At 39.5% G+C, this 19,824-nt stretch overlaps 1 protein-coding gene and 1 pseudogene across 4 annotated transcripts in view; both read left to right on the top strand.

Annotated features, from left to right (window-relative positions):
- The window catches only part of Abca9 (ATP binding cassette subfamily A member 9), a 71,745-nt gene that overhangs the window by 19,218 nt on the left and 32,703 nt on the right, over positions 1-19,824 (top strand). For all 4 annotated transcript variants that reach the window (XM_035447882.1, XM_027425802.2, XM_027425801.2 and 1 more), the window contains 13 exons: positions 198-383; positions 2,716-2,863; positions 5,657-5,825; positions 7,183-7,241; positions 7,466-7,576; positions 8,772-8,947; positions 9,296-9,415; positions 9,883-10,021; positions 10,528-10,618; positions 13,388-13,527; positions 15,614-15,733; positions 16,640-16,859; positions 18,569-18,735. In XM_035447882.1, coding sequence (XP_035303773.1) covers positions 198-383; positions 2,716-2,863; positions 5,657-5,825; positions 7,183-7,241; positions 7,466-7,576; positions 8,772-8,947; positions 9,296-9,415; positions 9,883-10,021; positions 10,528-10,618; positions 13,388-13,527; positions 15,614-15,733; positions 16,640-16,859; positions 18,569-18,735 — 1,846 coding nt within the window. The remainder of the gene's footprint in view (positions 1-197; positions 384-2,715; positions 2,864-5,656; positions 5,826-7,182; positions 7,242-7,465; positions 7,577-8,771; positions 8,948-9,295; positions 9,416-9,882; positions 10,022-10,527; positions 10,619-13,387; positions 13,528-15,613; positions 15,734-16,639; positions 16,860-18,568; positions 18,736-19,824) is intronic.
- On the top strand, positions 18,742-19,760 carry LOC100772928 (annotated as a pseudogene).

Raw genomic sequence — 19,824 nt, 5'->3', positions numbered from 1 at the left:
AAGAGGCAGGGCTTTCATAACCCCCTTTAAGGGTAAGCATCCAATGACAGGAAAACTCCCCATATGCTCTGCTTCTAAAGAGAGATGGTGACATTAACATGAGTCCTTTGGATAATACTTATCCAATATGAAATTCCTTTTAGTGTGTTAGTGATAGTCCTCAGACCGCCATACCGCTAATTTTTTTCTCCCCTCAGATCACTTTGGCTTTCCTCATGAGTGTGTTGCTGAAGAAACCCTTTCTCACTGGTTTGGCTGTCTTCCTCCTTACCATCTTTTGGGGAAGTCTAGGATTCACAGCGTTATACAAACATCTTCCTGCCTTTATGGAATGGACCTTGTGTTTTCTTAGCCCCTTTGCCTTTACTGCTGGAATGGCCCAGGTAAGAATTAATGTAATTGTTTTGTTTCATGTTATTAAAGCCTGTTTTTATTTATTTGTATGTGTGTATGTCCACATGCACAGGCACGCTGTGACATTGGATTTCAGAATCTGACAGCTTGGCCGATATCAGTTCTCTCCTTCCACCATGTGGATCGTGGGGACCAAACTCAGGCACTTTTACCAGCTAAACTGTCCCAGGATTTTATTTTTGCACACAACACTCTAAACACATTTCTTCTATGATTTATGCAATATGCACCAAACACTGAAGTGTTCTCCCCCTCCTGTTTTTTGTTTTTTGAGGCAGGGTTTCTCTGTGTCTTTGGAGGCTGTCCTGGAACTAGTGCTTGCAAACCAGGCTGGTCTCAAACTCACGGAGATCCACCTGCCTCTGCCTCCCGAGTGCTGGGATTAAAGGTGTGCACTACCACCATTTTTATAGATAAAGAAATTTAAGGGATAAGAAACATTTTTAGTTTTCTCTCTCATATTTTTAATTTCCTTTTTGTAATTTTTAACAATTATAATCACATCATTTCCACCTTTTCCTTTCCTCCTTCCACCAATTTCCATGCCCTTCCTCTCCATCTGCATCACTCCCTTTCAAATTCATGGCCTCTTTTTCTTTATTCTAGTTTCACACACACACAAGCGCACACATGCACACACGCACACACACACATGCATAGAGACACAAATGCATAAATATGTAAATACAAGCTGAATCCTTTTAGCGTTGCTCACATGTATATGATTTCAAGGTTGACTACTTGATATTAGATAACCAACTAGGTAGGGGACTCTTCCTTTGGGAAGACATTCTTTGTCTCTCATTATGAAGTTTCGTGTAGTTTCTTTATTAGGGATGGGATTTTCCTCTTCCGTGTTAATGTGTCTACTGGCACTGTCCTTTTTCAGGTCTTGTTTAGGCGTGTTACTGAGGTATAATGAGTGTAGTTTCCCTAACATATAGGAGAACCACATCGCAGCAATTTTTCTATTCCTCTGGTTCTTAAAATACTTCTTCTCTGTCTTCTATTCCCCAAGCCTGAGTGAGGTACAAGTTGTGTTGTCAGTGTATCCATTTCAGCTGGGAGCATCACAGTCAACCCCACAGTTTTGACCAGTTGTTTTACATAATGGTCTCCACCTGTTGCAAAGAACAACCTCTCTGGTGGGAAGTGAGAGCTGCGCTTAACTGTGGGCATAATAGCAAGTATTTAAAATGCAGGTAGGAGCCATGCTGATTCATGAAGTGACAGGAGCAGGTTTTCCTCTACCAACGACCTCACTGTGAGATCAACGGCCTCACCAGCCCTGGGTAGTTTGCTAGGTTTCCTGTGCCCAGGCGTGAATTCCCTCTTGTTGAGTAAGGTTTCAGTCCTATCACAGAGCTGTTGGTTAACACCAAGGGATGAGTACCCCTATTGCACTTTTAGGATGGTTTTGCCATGCTGGTCGTGGTGAGTAGGCATCACGGCTGGGTAGGACTCTTAGTTGCTTCCCTCCCTTGGCAGTTTGCATATAGCTGTCTAGTACTATGAAAATTAGTCCTCAGGGCGGATCTAGGTTCAATGCTCTGAGTCTTGTGGACAAGGTGCATGGTGCTTTTATAATAGAGACTTATCCCCAGCCTCTGGGAGTCAGCAGCAATAGCCTGTTTTGTTTGGGAGTCTCTTGGACTCCCATAAACAACAGTTTGTAAGGGAGTTTCTCATGACTGGTACTGAGATTTTCATTAGTTTATGACTTTAGATGTAGAATGACATTTGGTGGTTGATGTGGCTCAGCTTATACTTCTAACTAAATATTTGTCTGATTTAAGCTTGAGAAACATGAGCTTAATAGTTTCACAAATATTGGAAATTTGAGAATTTGAAAAAAAATTAAATTTAATTGGACATTTCTACATGACATTAAATCTCCCAAAAAGTTAATTCATGTGAAATAGTTGTATGCTATTGAAATTATTCTTTTCTTTTCTGCCCAACTACTAACAAACTTTCATTCTTCAATTTTTCACTCTGAAATGGAGTTCCCCACTCAAGAACACTTTCACCATTTATTCTTTTAATCCTGAGGAACTTTTGTATTAGATTTGTCTCAAATACCTCATTCCTGTACCTTTTTTTACCCCCTCTGAGCAGATTTCACCATCATCTGTAGTTTGTAGTTAGAGAAGTAGCTGCTATGAATGGCAATAGGCCACAGCTGAATAGAGATATAAATTGCATCTCATTTATCTTTCTCTTGGTATCTAGCAGAATTAAGATAATAATTATCTATAAAACATTATTAATCCTTTAAAAATTCCATGCATCTCTTTTCAGCTTATACATTTGGACTACGATGTGAATTCTAATGTTAATTTGGACTCTCCAAACAACTCGTACCTAATCATAGCCACCCTTTTTATGTTGGTTTTGGATGCTCTTCTCTATTTGGTTCTGGCATTGTATTTCGACAGAGTTTTACTCAGTAAGTAGTAGAATTATTGTAACTTCATACATTTTTGTTACCTGCATTTAATTAAAGTAACTGTCTATTACTGTGGTTCTCAACCTTCCTAATGCTGTGACCCTTTAATACATTTCCTTATGTTGTGGTGACCCCCCCAACCATAACATTATTTACATTGCTGCTTCATAACTATAATTTTGCTACTGTCATGAATCATAAAGTAGCGGAGGTGTTGGTAGCACACACCTTTAATCCCAGCACTTGGGAGGCAGAGGCAGGCAGATCTCAGTGAGTTTGAGGCCAGCCTGGCCTACAAAGTGAGTTCCAGGACAGCCAGGACTGTTACACAAAGAAACCTTGTCTCAATAAAACAAAACTAAAAAAAAAAGAGGAATCATAAAGTCAATATCTGACATTTCCAATGATCTTAGATAACCCCTGTGAGAAGTTCATTCGACCCCCAAAGGGGTGGAGTTCCACAGGTTGAGAACCACTCTTCTACAATGTATTGAATATAAATGGTGTAGCATTTTCTTTTCAAAATTTCTAAAATTATAGATATCATTTAGAGAATTCCATAGGTGTATACAATGAAACATGGTCATATCCAGCCTCCATTCCCCTTCCAGCTTCCCTCATGTCTGTCAAAAGATGCTTTCCCTCCTTTATTTCTGTTTTAAATGTTCATATGTGCATGGGGATGGCTACCCACTGGAGTATGGAAAATATCCCCATAAAAGATGATCCTCTCTTTCCCAACAACTATGCATTGACACTATCCCCTCAGCATGGGGTGGGGCCGGGAGTCCACTATCCCACCTGTGCTGACATTTGACTGGCTTGATCTTGAATAGGTGTTATGCAGATAACCACAGCTGCTCTTAGCTCATGATTGCAGTGGCTGCATCATGTCTGTCTAGAAGACAGTATTTCATGATACTTCTCCCCATCCTTCAACACTTACGGTCTTTACACCTCTTCTTCCATACTGTTCCCTGAGCCTTGGTGATGGTGGTGTTAGTCTAGATGTCCCATTGAGGGCTGAACATTCAGCCTCTTGCTCTCAGAGCTTTGACCAGTTGCTGTTATCCATTGCAAAAAGAAGCTTCTCTGGTGAAGGCTGAGAGACACCCAGGTCTGTGGGTGTGCTGGCTAGTTTTATGTCATCTTATATACTGTGGGCAGTGCTACCCTTGGGCTAATGGTCTTGGGTTTTAGAAGAAAACAGATTGAGGAAGCCAATGCCAATAAGTATCACTCTTTCATGACCTTTGCTTCAGTTTCCAGCTCCAGGTTTCTGCCTTGCTTCATTTCGTGCTCTGACTTCCCTCAGTGATGGGCAAATAAATTGTAAGGTGAAATAAACCCTTTCATCTCCAAGTTACTTTTTGTCATAGTATCACAGCAATTGAAATCCTAACTAAGAAAATTGATATAGATGTAAGTATTTAGAAGACAATTTGACAACATGGCCATTTAGCAAAATAACAAAAATAACCAGGATCTTCCCCAGGGCCCATGAACTCTTAAGTCATGAGTTTTTGACCAGGATTATAGTACCAGGCATGAAATTTACTCCTGTGGAGCAGACCTCAAATCCACTCAAATAAAGTAGTTATTTACCTGCTAATAACTGTGCCATCATTGTAGTCGATACATCTTGCTTGATGGTATTGTAACACACATGATCTAGTCTGAACCCTGCATTATATCTTCTGCCACTATGGAAACTGGCCAGTATGGAAGAAGCTTCTTGAGTAACTGGGTATTAATTTCTCTATGTCCTTAGGCAAAGTATATGGTGTCTTAGGCAGTAGGGTCTTACCATTTAGTTAGAGTGGGTGCTGAAAGACAATGCCAATGTCTTTGGGTTTTCTGTTTTTGTTTGTTAGTTTTTTGGAAATTACTGGGGAGGTATCTTATGCCTTACGTTCCAATTTACCTATGTCTTCTGAGGTGACATTGTCCATGCATTCATAGTAATTCCATTTGAACTCTTGAAATTAGCTTACTGACTAGTAGGTTTCCATAAATCACTTTCATAAATCCTTAGTGTTGGTTCATACACTCGTACTCCCTCCCCTTCCCATTCTCCCATCCCTGACTCTCTTCAATCCTTTAGCCCTCAGTATTCCCCTCTTCTTTTCTTTTACATGTGCTCTATGGTCCTTATACTGATACTGTTTTAAGTTGGGTTGTGAGATAGCAGAAGTCCATATGGCTTTTCTCATCTTCTTTTGGGTTAGCCCTGTTTCACCCACTCATATCCCCCACACTCCCAATGACCTTCCCTGTTTCCACCCTGGTATTTCACTTTACCATTCTCATTTTACCTCTAATCTACTATGCCCCAAGCCCCACCTCCCTAATTTCCTGGCTTCCATTTTGCTTCAAGTTAAATACACAAAACAAATATTTGAAGCTAGACTCTACATATGTTGTCTTTCTGGTGTTGAGTTACCTCACTCAGTATAATTTTTTCCAGTTCTGTTTCCTTGCAAATTTAATTTTTCTTAGAGCTTAGCAATATTTCATGTTTATACATACCACATTATCCATTCATTTTTCTCTTAATATAATATTTAAGTTTTTCTTGAATCAAGTCACTTTGCCCTAAAGACTTTTTCTTTTAGTTTAAAATGCTGCATTTTTTTTTCTTACTGGAAATACCACATTAGGAGGTACTACCTAAAGTGATAATGGGGGCTTAGGATGAAAGTCAAAGAGGTAGATTTGGATCTCTGTGCTTATTGGAGTGCAATTCTTGAAGTGATGACTGACCTGATACTTACCTGCCTCCTGTCCACATAGGTAAGTATGGACATCGACGTTCTCCATTGTTTTTCCTGAAGTCGTCTTATTGGTTTCAACACAGAGGAGCTAATCATGTGGTCCTTGAGAATGAAATAGATTCTGATCCATCACTGAATGACTCATTTGAACCAGTGCCTCCAGAATTCCAGGAGAAAGAAGCCATCAGGTAACGAATAAATCACATGGAAGTGCAATAGAGAACAGGCTCCCAGATCAGGGAGCTGCCAGGCAAGACACTGATGTACAAAGGTTTCCTCCTGAACCCCTTTGTACCCACATCCTCCCAGCCTCCTGTTCTTACAAAAGGATATTCTCATTCTAGATAGCACCGTATTTTAACCTATCTCTGTCATTTACATTTATCTCTTTTGGTACAGTAACAACTGTCAACAAATAGGTGCTTCATTTCCACTCTCATCATCTTTCTTGTCTCTTCTTCATAGTTTGCTCTGATGGCCGCTTAGTGATAAACAGTGTGACACCTCTCCCGTATTCTCATCCTCTTTCTCTATAATCTGCTCTGTCTCTTTTCACTTCCCTTCTTGGTGGATAAGATGAAAACAGAGATATAAGTGATGCGGAAAGGGAGCTAGAGACATTCCAGAAAGACAAGCAGACATGATCAGACCCTTCCCCCAGAAACCACACATGAGCTACGGGCAGTGCTGTGACTTCCAGACAGTTACACATCCCAAACAGCCTTACCTTGGCTTGAATTTGTCTGTAACCCACATGATGCTTTGCTTCATTATTTTAAGAAATTAAGGCCTGTAGAGTGCACAGGATTTGAAGCAAAATAGACCTACAGCTCATTGAAAGTATTCTGTGTGCCTTTTTTTTCTTTTTTTTAAGATAGGATCTTACTTTGTAAGCCAGTCTGGCCTGGAACTCTCATGTCTCCTCCCAGGGTGGCCTCAGATCCCTAAGCTCTCTCCCTCAGTCCCAAGTGCTGGGACATAGTCATGTGTGATTGTGTCACTTCTGCAGATTCTGAAAACCATCTCATCATTTGCTTCTCTTGAAATTTCCAACATCTTGGGTTCTGCGATTCCTGTTTTCTGTAGGAATCAACCCTATGTGATAATTAGCATTGGCATCCCTGCTTTATTGCTGAAGACTTGAATTCTGTGAGTTCTGTATTTGTACCAGAGTTCTGTGTAAATGACACAAATGGGACTTCACTCATAGTGTTTGAGTGAAAAGCACAAACAAAAGCTCAAGGCTTGTCGCACTGACACGATTCCCTTCACCCACACCATGGGATCTCCTAGCATTGAGTTCATCTCCAGCTTTCTTCTCCAGTCACCTGCCACAGTCTGTACATATGGCTTCATGCACTCACATGCTAGCTACTCCATTCTCTTGTGTTCTGTTGAGGTGCAATGGTCAGAGATTCCTCCTCTTGTGGGATGCCCGGGATGATTCTGACTGTGCCTGTGAGAAATAAAGACCCTCCAGGTTTTATCAAGCCCCCACAACACCCAATCTCTGCAATTTCCTCAAAGAAGTTTTTTTTTTTGCAGGATCAAAAATCTTAAAAAGGAATATGCAGGAAAGCATGGAAAAGTTGAAGCTTTAAGAGGTAATAAAGTATGATTACAGTTAACATTGGTGTTTGATTTAGAGACTTGTGAAACTTCAGTAGGCATGAAGAAGAGAGATTATAGACAGCTGGACCAATTTTAAGATTGATTTTATTTTGAAGATTAGAACCCACAGACATCTATGCAATGATAAATTGTGAACTGTGGAGACTATAAATTGGCTATACAAGTACTAAATATAATCTCTTTGAACTCATGCCAGGTCTGGGATTTGACATATATGAAGGCCAGATCACTGCCCTCCTTGGCCACAGTGGAGCTGGGAAAACCACACTGATAAATATACTCTGTGGACTATCACCCCCAACTACAGGTAAGAGGACACTTATTCAAAGGCAAGCTCAAGGGAGAATGAATAAGCTCTGCTTTTCACTAGTAACTTGTCACATCATGTCATTAAGACAAAAAATTTGGAATTTTCCTTAAACATTGCACAATGTATGCAGGTTCTGAATTATATGATATGTTTCCCAGTTAGTAGATACTATTTTTATGTTTTCATATTTCAGTTGAGAAGCTAAGAAACATTTTAAAATTTTATTTATTTTTATATAGTTGTACACATTTATGAAAATCTTTGTGCTTGATACAAGTGGCATTATAACCATTCAGTTATTAAGTGACATTTCTGCTAAATTAGATGTTATTCCGAACGTTGAGTCTTTCTTTCTGTCTGTGTGTAGTATATGGATATCTGGGGGTGGGCTTGCTTGGGCCAGTATATATGGAGGTTATGTTGCAATACCTTTCTCAATCACTTCTTCACCCTTTTGTTTTCAGTTATTTTTTAGTTTAAAATTTCTTTTTATTTTGACTTTTTGAAAGTTTAAAATGTGCACAGTGTATCTGGGTCATATCCACCCCACATGCCTGCACCTCCAGCACCTCCCAGTCCCACCCCAACTCTCTCTCTCTCCCAAGTTCATGTCTTAAAAAAATCCCACAAATCCAAGTAGTGCTGTCCATATGCACATACATGTGTGTGTGTTCATCCTCTGGGACACAGGCAACCTTCCCTTCACACACAAAGCAGAGTAACTCTACCTCTCTCAGAAGCCATTAGCTCTTCAGCTTGCGGTGGGGCATTGGGAACCCTTCTCCCATCCATGCTGGAACTTTGAAGTCTCTTTATATTGCCTTTACCTTATTCTTTGAGGCTAGGTTTTGCACTTAACCTGAAGCTCATTGTTTTGGCCAGGCTTGGTGGTCAATGAGCTCAAAGGGTCTTCCTGTCTCCACCTGTCCTTCCCAGCACTTAGACTCCAGGCACAAGCTGGTACATTCACATACACACACACACACACACACACTCAAGTTTCACGTGATCCTGGAGATCTAAACCCCAGTTCCCATGTTGCATAACAGCCCTCTGTATGTTGCAAACAGGCAAAATATGCTCAAATGAAACTTGTGATTTATATAATTTATACCTATATGCTTGAATGATTCTTGTGATTTACATAATTTACACCCTGTCCTGATGGTTACTCTTTACTTTCTCTGCATAGGTTCCATCACCATCTATAATCAGACACTTTCAGAAGTGGATGACTTTGATGCTGTCATCAAGCTCACTGGAGTTTGTCCACAGTCCAATATACAATTTGGTTTTCTCACTGTGAGAGAAAATCTCAGGCTTTTTGCTAAAATAAAGGGAATTCTGCCACATGAAGTGGAGCAGGAGGTAAATGAACATGTCCACTGTTATGCAACAACGAATGTGAAATTGGTCACCTAGAAAATATTAAATGTGTTTGTCTCATTTGTATACAATCACCATCTAAAGTGAGGCACACAGGATCTTTATAATGACAGAAAACTGTTTTAAAAGTAAGGTAGTCAGGGTGGTTCATGCCTGTAATCCCAGCATTTGGGAGGCAGAAATATTGCTGAAGTTTAAGCCATCCTGGGCAACAGAGGGAGACTTGGTCTCCAAAAACAAAACAAAACAAAACAAAACAAAAAACAAAACCCAAAACAAAACAAAATAACAAATCATGGGTTTTAGACTAAATTCTCTTTATATTGTTAGGTACAACGAGTGTTACAGGACTTAGAAATGGAAAATATTCAAGACATTCTTGCTCAGAATTTAAGTGGTGGACAAAAAAGGAAACTGACTTTTGGGATTGCCATTTTAGGAGACCCTCAGGTAAGGGGAACAAAAATCATCCATGAAATCAGAGTGGAGACTCTGAAACTATTAAATTTGATAAATTTTATTTTTTTATTTAAATTAGAAACAAGATTTTTTTACATGACAATCTCCGTTCCCTCTCCCTCCCCTCTTCCCCTGCCCCCCACTAACACCATACCTATCCCATACCATCTGCTCCCCAGGAAGAGTGAGGCCTTCTATGGGGGCGTCCTCAGAGTCTGTCATATCCTTTGGGATAGGGCCTAGGCCCTTCCCCATGTGTCTAGGCTGAGGGATTATCCCTCTATGTGAAATGGGCTCCCAAAGTCCAAGAAGCACTCAAACTTAATAGTTTCTGGAAGAAGAAAGTAATAAGAAAACTTTTTAAGCACAAACACCAATACTTTCAAAACTGCAGTGGTTCTTTTTAGAATAATCTTGCCCCAGAAGGACAAATGACTGTGACATTTTCTACTGTCCAGGTTTTGCTGCTGGATGAACCAACTGCTGGGTTGGATCCATTTTCAAGGCATTGTATATGGAACCTACTGAAGGAGAGGAAACTAGACAGAGTAATTGTGTTTAGTACACAGTTCATGGATGAGGCTGATATCCTGGCTGGTAACTATAGGTTTTTTCCATTTTTTTTTTAATGTTTCATAGTGAGAAAGTCGGATTTAAATATGGGTTACAAACAGGCCCCACAGCAGACACATCTCACTATAAATATCCACAACCAACACAGGAGAATTGCTTTCACCTGTTTGAATCTCTGTGTCCCAGATAGAGGGCTTTATCCCATAGACCACGTCTTATCCCACCACAGAGAAGTGGAGGCTGTAAAGTATACAGTGTTGTCTCAACCATGCTTCCTTCCACGTGGATGGATGTCAGCGGGCTGGAGAGACACTATGTAGATGCTGAATAACTTTCCCAACTGTGCAGAGAATAAGCAAACATAAGTCATCATTTCAGTTATTGGAGTACCTAGAAAGTCACAGAATGAGTATATTCTAGTGTGGCATGCTTCTAAAATGCCGTTTGTTCCTGGATTTTGATTTTTCACATTTATGAATACTGAAAAAATACTCTTTATTAAAGTTTATCTTTTGGTTCTTCCCAACTAGACAGGAAGGTGTTTATATCCAATGGGAGACTGAGGTGTGCAGGCTCATCTCTGTTCCTGAAGAAGAAATGGGGCATTGGCTATCATCTAAGGTATGGCTCTCAGTACTGGAGACAGATGCATCATAAGCACACTGGAGACAGGTGCCATTGGAATCAGGTCAAGGTAGATCTACAGCTACAAAGGTCAAGAGACATGTTAGAACCACCTTTCATATGCTCTTCCCAAGCATGTAAGACGCATGGCATCGTTAAAGATTTCTCTCCAAGCATGTAAGATACATGGCATCGTTAAAGATTTCTCTTTAAACCCATACCGGCTCCCTCTATTGAGGTATCTCTTTTCTTGCTCTCCTTTATTCATCCCATGACTCAATTTTCCTGATTCCTCATGTTCTCCTCGCCCGTCCTCTTCTCCCCTCCTCTTTCTCCTACCCCCCACCCCTGCCGTGCTCCTGATTTGTTCAGGAGCTCTTGTCCCTTCCCCTTCTCCAGGGTACCATGTATGTCCCTCTTAGGGTCCTCCTTGTTTCCTAGCTTCTGTGAAGGTGTGGATTGTAGGTTATTAGGATGTTAATCCTTTGCTTTATGTCTAATATCCATATATGAGTGAGTACATACCATGTTTGTCTTTTTGTAACTGGGTTACCTCACTCAGGATTGTTTCTCCTAGTTCCATCCATTTGTCTGTGAATTTCAAGATTTCATTGTTTTTTTCCCCCCGCTGAGTAGTACTCCATTGTGTAAATTTTCTTTATCTATTCTTCGGTGATGGGCATCTAGGTTGCTTCCAGGTTCTGGCTATTACAAGTAATGCTGCTATGAACATAGTTGAACAGATATGCTTGTGGTATGAATGTGCATCCTTTGGGTATATATTCCCAAGAGTGGAATTGCTGGATCTTGAGGTAGACTGATTCCCATTTTCCTGAGAAACCTCCATACTGATTTCCAAAGTGGCTGTACAAGTTGGCACTCCCACCAGCAATGGAGGAGTGTTCCCCTTTCTCCACATCCTCTCCAGCATAAACTGTCGTTGGTGTTTTTTATTTTAGCCATTCTGATGGGTATATGATGGTATCTCAGAGTTGTTTTGATTTGCATTTCTCTGATGGCATCATACACACTAAAAATTTACGTGTTAGTGTAGGTGTAAAGAAAATGTTTGGAAAATGTTTTCATAATATGTTGCTTTCTGAGAATAATTTATCAGTACTTTAACTCTTTCTCTCATCCTATATCAGAGTGTATTTCTGTTTAAGCAGATAATTTCAATACACTCTCTATTCTCCATAGCTTCATTTTTGTCATCTTCCTCTTAGGTCTCTTTCACATCAGGATAATCAAATGATTATTATAAATAAATTAAAAGACAATAAAAATTACATCCTCCTGGAAGTTTAATAGACCTCACTATTACTTTCTTTGATTTTTTAGGCTGATCAAATCTACAATACTAGAATTTTCCATTGTTATAAGCAGATTAAATAATTTCCCTCCAATAAAAGCTGTACTCATTGGTCTCTAGGCAAGTCTGTTGCAGGTCTTTGTGGTTGTCTTGTTTCTGTCTTATGGGGGATGTCTGTTACATCCTTCTTCATCACACTCAACCATATACAAGTATCACCCATGTGTATTTGTGTGTCCATGTGGGCAAATGCATATGTACATGGGTGTCCACACAGACCAGGTTAGAGCATCAGATACCTGGAGCGAGAGTTATAGGTGAATGTGAGTGGCTAGATGGAGGTACTCAGATCCAAGCTCACATCTTGTGTAAGAGAAGCAATTTCTCTTAACTGCTGAGCTATCTCTCCAGTCCCTTTATCTGTTATCTTCTGAATATTTTCTCCTTAATGAATTTCCTTTGTGCTGGAATCCAGAAAGTACTAATCCAAATTGTTGCTTAATTAATTTATTTGGTCTTCAGTAACTTTGTTTGTAAAACAGCAGTAATGATACCTATTTTTTTTTGCTTCTCATTGTCTTTCTGCTGCAAGTGATGTTAGGGAAGGGGCCGAATTTCTTCTACTTTGTGTCCTTGATAATGCTAGCATAGCATCTTTGAAGCACAGAACAGTTTTAACATTAAATTTAGCTTCATGTAGCCAGTGACATGCATTGTTTGCACCACCTTGTCACCTCAGTACATTTCAGTGGACATGGCTAACAATGGTGTTTCTAAAACCCCACATTTCATAAAGAACTACATAGACTATTATTAAAGACTTCAGCTATTACTTGAATAAATTTTGCACAAAATGATAAAATTATCTAGCATGTATTGAGAGTTTACTTCATGAAAGACCCAGCACTATCTCATAAATACTATTTCATTGTGCCTGTTAAGGTTGATTTAAGAGCTGGGTATTATTTTATCACATAGATAAGAATTCTGATATTCAGAGATGGTGACCAGTTCACCTGGGCTCTGAGACCTACATAACATAATAATACCATATTCCTAAATGACCACAGATTATCTCTATCTTGCTTTTACCAAGTTCAAGTGTTTGCAGGGCTCCTGCATAACCAGAAAAGGAGAATTCATAGCTGAGTTCTCTTAGTAGGTGGGGACATAATCAGGTATTCCTACTTCCTTTACCCCTGGCAGGAATTGGTTATTTCTTCCCTTCAAATGATGGTCCTTGAATTATCATAAATGAATCTAACCTTCCCTTTTGCTAGTTCCTCTGCTGTGTTGTACAGAGACTTAGTATCATTGCCTCTAGCTCCTCTCTAGAGGAAATTACACGATTTTGTCTTATAACTATTTATGAAGTGGCAAACATATACAACATAAAAAGTTTTTACAGATAATGTTAGACAAAATAACTTTTTCTTACTTTTTCTGAATATTAGTTTACATCTGAATGAAATGTGTGATCCAGAGAGTATAACTTCACTGGTCAAAAAGCACATCCCTGATGCCAGACTGACCACACAAAGTGAAGAAAGACTCATGTATATCTTGCCCCTGGAAAGCACGAACAAATTTCCAGGTAATTCTGAACAAGCGGCATCGATCTCTGTGCTTCAGTTTTCTCACTTGCATAAAGGAAATGGCAGTCATACCTTTATGGGTCTGTTCTGATGGTTAAATTATCATGCAGAACATTTAAACATATTGTTAAATATCTATAACACATAAAAGGACTGTGTCTGACGTGTGGCTGCTATGGTGTTCCCCCAGCTCTAAGATAGCAATAAGTAGGACTTGTGACTATCAGACAAAAAGGATGAGTGCTGTCATTTCAAACCATGATCCATCCTCACATCAGAGTCTCAGAAACGGCAGCATTCTTTCTCTTAATAATCATTTCTTTTAAGGATCATTCAATTATAATGACAGACGCAATAAGAGTTGGAGGGGGAGAGCTGGGGAGTGAATATGATCGAAATATATTGTGTTCGTGTGTGAAATTCCCAAAGAGTAAATAAAATTTTGTATATTAAAAAGGGAAGAAATGAAGTCATCTTGGAAGCAGGGATATGTTTTAGTTTTATAGGTACACACAATGCATTTGAGATACATATTCTGAAGACAGAAATCTCTATGAAGATTGAACAGTGTGGTTTACTTGACTATCTTTTAAAATGCATCCAAAGTGCTGTATCATTTTGACCAGTGGTTCTCTAACTTCCTAATTCTGTGACCCATTAATACAGCTCCTATGTGTGGTGATCCCCAACTATAAAATTATTTCCATTGACACTTCATAACTATAATTTTGCTACTGTTGTGAACTGTAATGTAAATATCTGTTATACATGATGTCTGATATTCGTCCCCCAGGTGTGTGGAGATCCATGGTTGAGACCCATTGATTTTGAGAACAACTGAAAAGTGGGCTTAAGAAACCAGAAGCACTTAACTACTTCTCTTTAGCATATAATTAAGATAACTTCAATTCCCAACATCACTTAAAAAAAATCTCAAAATGGCTTGTTAATGCCTCACATGCTCTAACCTTGTTGTAGGAAGTGTGTCAAGGTGTGGCTTTGTTGGAGTAGGTATAACCTTGTTATAGGAAGTGTGTCACTGTAGAGGTAGACTTTGAGATCTCATATATGCTCAAGCCATGCCCAGTGTCAGAGATCACTTCCTGTCTCCTGCGAGCCAAGATGTAGGACACTCGGCTACTTCTCCAGCACCATGTCTGCCTGCATGCCACCATGTCACACCATAATGATAATGGACTAAACATCTGAAAATGTAAGCCACCCCAAAATAAATGTTTTCCTTTATACAAGTTGCTTTGGTCTTGGTGTCTCGCCACAGAAATAGAAACCCTAACACAGTTATAGTTTCTTAGCTAATCTTAACCTAAAAGAATAAATTTTTATCCTCTGGATACTAATCCTTAATCAGAACTTAGAATTAAACACCCACCCCCATAAGAGAATTTAAAATAGAGTGAAAGGGGTTGCAGAGATGTCTCAGTAGTTAAAAATGCTTGTTACTCCGCCAGGGCCCCACATTCACTTCCTAGCACCCATATCAGGCCGTTCACAACTATCTGTAACTCCAACTACAGGAGACCTCCTCTGTACTCCATAGTAAATCACACACACACACACACCCCTAAAAATTTGAAAGTTAAAAAAGTTTAATATTTTTATGTGTATGAGTGCTTTACTTACACCTGTGCACCATGTGTGTGCTTGATGCCCCTGGAAGCCGGAAGAGGGCATCAGATCCCCAGACATGGAATTACAGGTGGCTGTGAGCTGTCCCATAGGTGCTGGGAGCAGAATCTAGGACCTCTGCTAGAGCAGCATGTACTCTTACCCACTGAATCATTTCTCATCCTCTAGAATTAAAATGTTTTAAACACACCAATCATTAAAAAAAAAACCTGAGTAGTCACCCAAGTATGGAAGCTTAAATGTTTGTTATACCCTGATGCTGAAGAAACCATGCAAACTAATATATTCTATAGTTATGTTGTATAAATTAAGTGAACACTGGTATCAGTTTATAATTAAAGTACATGCATCTTATTACCAATATTTTCTTACTTTGAAAGATATTATTAACTGCCTCATTATAAATTATGCTGTAATCTACTTTGTGCTTACTTTTAGACCTTTACAGAGATCTTGATAGGTGTTCTAACCAAGGCATTGAGAATTATGGTGTTTCCATGACAACTCTGAATGAGGTGTTCCTGAAATTAGAAGGGAAGTCAATGACTGACGAATCAGGTAAGGGGCAGTACAAGATGGAGAAAGGAAGGGAGCTTTGGGCGAGATGATATGCAAGCCTTTGTTGGTACTAGCCTTGGGAAAAAGTAGGGAATAAATATAGACTTATAGAAGATGGCAATGTACCATACTAGGTCCTCATAGAATAGATAATAAATATGGAGTAACATATCATCTGAATATAAAAGGCTGTGGGAGAGGGAAAATTAGACATTATGCTGAAAAAAGAATCCATTCATTTTTGAAATGGTCACACTGAGTAGTTCTGGCTGCTTGGAGCTTGCTGTGTAGATCAGGCTGGCCTTGAACTCACAGATGTCTGCTTGGCTCTGCCTATCAAGTCCTGGGATTAAAAGCAGGTACTCCCACACTCAGCCATACACTTTTATTTTCAGTATCATGCTAGGCAAGAGCTGTGCTACTGTCTTTTAATGGGTACATAACTTGTACATATTTTATAATTTTCTAGGAATCTCGTTTTCCCAGGTTGCTAATACAAAGAAGCAAAGTTTTATCTAGATTTTATGATGTATCAAAAGTATCATATCTACCATTCTCGTGTTCTTAAAGGGAATGAGAGGAGAGGCTTCTGTATTTATTAGCTTTGTTATTTTGGCCAGAAACACCAAGGTGGTTTATCTGTTGTAACATGGACACTTTTGCATGGGTTTATTTTAATGGATTTCCTAGAATATGTCATAGAAAGCTGCATATGCCTTTTAAAAAATGTACAATGTTTTTTGTCTTCTCAAAGTGTTTTCCTTTTCTCTCATTTCCTCGATGTTTGATTTAATGTGGTCATGAGTTAGATTGCCTATTTGCTCACAACACTAATGCTGGAACTTACTGTTGAGTAAATGGTTGTGGAAAAAGCTAAGCAATGCACAATAAACTGGTGTCTTATAGGTGACCGGTCTTATAGTTCAGGTGTTGGAATCTCTGGGCACTTACAAAGCGAAGGGGCAAAAGACATGGGAAGCCTTGTTGAGCTGGAGCAAGTGCTATTATCTCTAGATTCATCAGGAAACACAGTGAGTGGCATGGCGCTGTGGAGGCAGCAGCTCTGTGCAGTTGCAAAGGTTCGCTTCCTCAAGCTCAAGAATGAAAGAAAAAGCCTGATGACCATGTAAGTACCGAGTCTCCCAATGGGCTGAGAGCACAATGTAAAAAGTTGAACAAATTCCAGTAATTGCACACAGTCTTCTAAATGTTTTATTTAAAACAACCACCCTTGTGGATATGTAATCAAAATATACTAAGGTTGGGATTATTGTAATTGCATACAGATCTTGTCCTTACCAAAGACCTCATTGTCTGTTTTCACAAGACACCAAAATCTCTTAGCATTTTCCATAGTATGAGGTAGGGAGAGGGAGACAGGGACAGAGGAAGATGATATGTAGATGAATATATATATATATATATATATATATATATATATATATATATATATATATATATTTGTAGATAGATAGATAGATAGATGGATGTTGATTTTAAGGGATTTGTTTGTACTGCTGTGTGGATTAGAAACTGAAGTTTATAGGAGAGATCAGCAACCTGAAAACTGAGGTTAGTATTGGTGTCCCTGCCAAAAGCTTGAGCACTGAGACTGTTACTTAACTTCTCAGTGGTATCCAGTACCTGTAAAGGCCAAACCCCTGCAGCTTCCACCACATAAACCTACCTCTACTCTCAGGAGACTTCATTACTCAAATATTTGCAAGCACTCCCACACATAATCCTGTTGTTTAATGCATGAACATATATTAAATCAAACATAAATCGTATTACCTTTCTATCACTGAAATGGAAATCTGTTCTGCTTTGGTAAGTGCTGCCTCCTGGCATAAACCTACCTCTGCTCTCAGGAGACTTCTTTACTCAAATTCTTGCAAGCAGTCCCACACATAATCCTGTTGTTTAATGCGTGCACATATTTTAAGTCAGATATAAGTCGTTGTATTATCCTTCTATCACTGTAATGCAATACCCAAGATGATGTACTTATAAAGAGGAAATCTGTTCTACTTCACAGCCAAGTAGGTTTCTACCCAAGACCAGGGTGCCCCAAGTGTCTGAATTCCCACAGTTCCATTTAAGGACATACCCCAGTAATGGAAGTTTCGTACACCCTCACCCTGTCTCTACATACTTCCCACTCCCTCTGCAGTGCTTCCTGAGTGTTGGAGGGGGTGCTCTTAGTGACTTGTTTGGGGCTGGGCCCACATCCTCTGCATCTTAGGCAGCCAGGAGTCTCTGAATTCACCAATGTTCATTGTAAGGAGGGGTTTCTCCAATTAGGCTGAGAGCTACTTTTGTCTCCAGGCAGTTTTCTGCTATGCCAGTTTAGTTAACCATCAGGAATATTCTTTCCATGTCTCCCCAGAGCTGAGTTGTTAGACAAGTTGACAGTGCTGGACATTTGTCCCCACTGCTTTTTCTTCCAGTAATTTCAGAGTATCAGGTCGCACATGAGATTTTAGTATGCCTGTAATCCCAGCACTTAGGAAGTAGAAGCAGGAGGATCAGAAGTTCTAGGCCATCCTCGGTTACATAAATTCAAGGCCCCCCTGGACTACACAAGACCCCCATCTAAAACAAATCAAATAGAGTTGGAAGGCCCAAAGAAAATGCCAAAAGTAAGAATAGGTAATCAGTAAAAGACCAAAGCTATGCCATTTCATTTTAGAAAGAAGGAGGAAGCAACATGAGTTGAATATTCTCTACACCCATGTTTTATTACTGCCCACTATCTACTGAAACCTAGAGTCCTACAAAAGTTGCTATAAATTATTAATTCTTACTATTTAATATTTATTTTCTTTCTCATAGGTTATTGCTTTTTGGTATTAGCTTTCTTCCCCAACTTTTGGAACATCTGTTCTATGAGCTATACCACAAAAGTTACTCATGGGGACTGTCTCCAAGTATGTATTTCCTTTCACCGGGACAGCCACCACAGGATCCTCTGACCCACTTACTGGTCATCAATAAAACAGGTAAATTGTAACATCCACACATATTTTTGAGGTGAGAGATTGCCTGGAAAACATAAAACAAAAGAATAGAATGACTTCTGTGTATTATAAAACATTTATAAGGCCAAACAGAAAATTAATTAAAAAATATAAATCCACAATTTAGTTTGTTTTAGAAGTACTTGTTTTGGGCTCTAGCTGCCATCTTGCATCCCTGTGTATGTGCACCTTATCTCAGCTGGTCTGTCTGAGACCATTGGGTGCGAATCCTAGTCCCCCATGCTGCCCCATTTCCACTCCGACAAGATGAAAGAAACGATCATGAACCAGGAAAACCTGGCCAAGCTGCAGGCACAAGTGCGCACTGTGGGAAAGGAACTGCTCGCAGAAAGAAGAAGGTGCTCCACAGAACAGCCACAGCAGACGATAAAAAACTGCATTCTCCTTAAAGAAGTATGGGTGAACAGTATCTCTGGTATTGAAGAGGTGAATGTGTTTACAAACCAAGGAACAGTGATCCATTTCAACAACCTTAAAGTTCAGGTGTCTTTGGCAGCAAACACTTTCACCATTACAAGCCACGCTGAGACAAAGCAGCTGACAGAAATGCTTCCCAGCATCCTAAACCAGCTTGGGGCAGACAGTCTGACTAGTTTAAGGAGACTGGCTGAAGCTCTGCCCAAACACTCTGTGGATGGAAAAGCACCACTTGCTACTGGAGAGGATGATGATGATGAAGTCTCAAATTTGGTGGAGAATTTTGATGAGGCTTCTAAGAACGAGGCAAACTGAATTGAAGTGACTTAAGAAGGTGACACTTGCTGAAGTCACAAGAGCTGCTATTTTATATCATGACTGCTTTTTAAAATTCTTTTGTTTGTGGATCTGATAAAATCTAGATCTCTAATATTTTTAAGCCCAAGCCCTCTGGACACTGCAACTCTTATCAGTTTTTGCTTAAACACAATTCATTCTTTGCAGCAAATTAAGCTGAAGAAGCCTGGGAATAAAGTTTGGAAAGGGGTTAATAAAATTCTTTGCCTAGTTAAAAAAAAAAAAGAAGTACTTGTTTTTGTAGTTTACTTGAACTCCAAGGCTTTTGCCAAAACA

The sequence above is a fragment of the Cricetulus griseus genome, chromosome 7, assembly GCF_003668045.3.
Source record: "Cricetulus griseus strain 17A/GY chromosome 7, alternate assembly CriGri-PICRH-1.0, whole genome shotgun sequence".
Classification (NCBI taxonomy): Eukaryota; Metazoa; Chordata; class Mammalia; order Rodentia; family Cricetidae; genus Cricetulus; species Cricetulus griseus.
The sequence above is the reverse complement of the archived record's forward strand: the minus strand, read 5'-3'. Positions and strand labels throughout refer to the sequence as shown.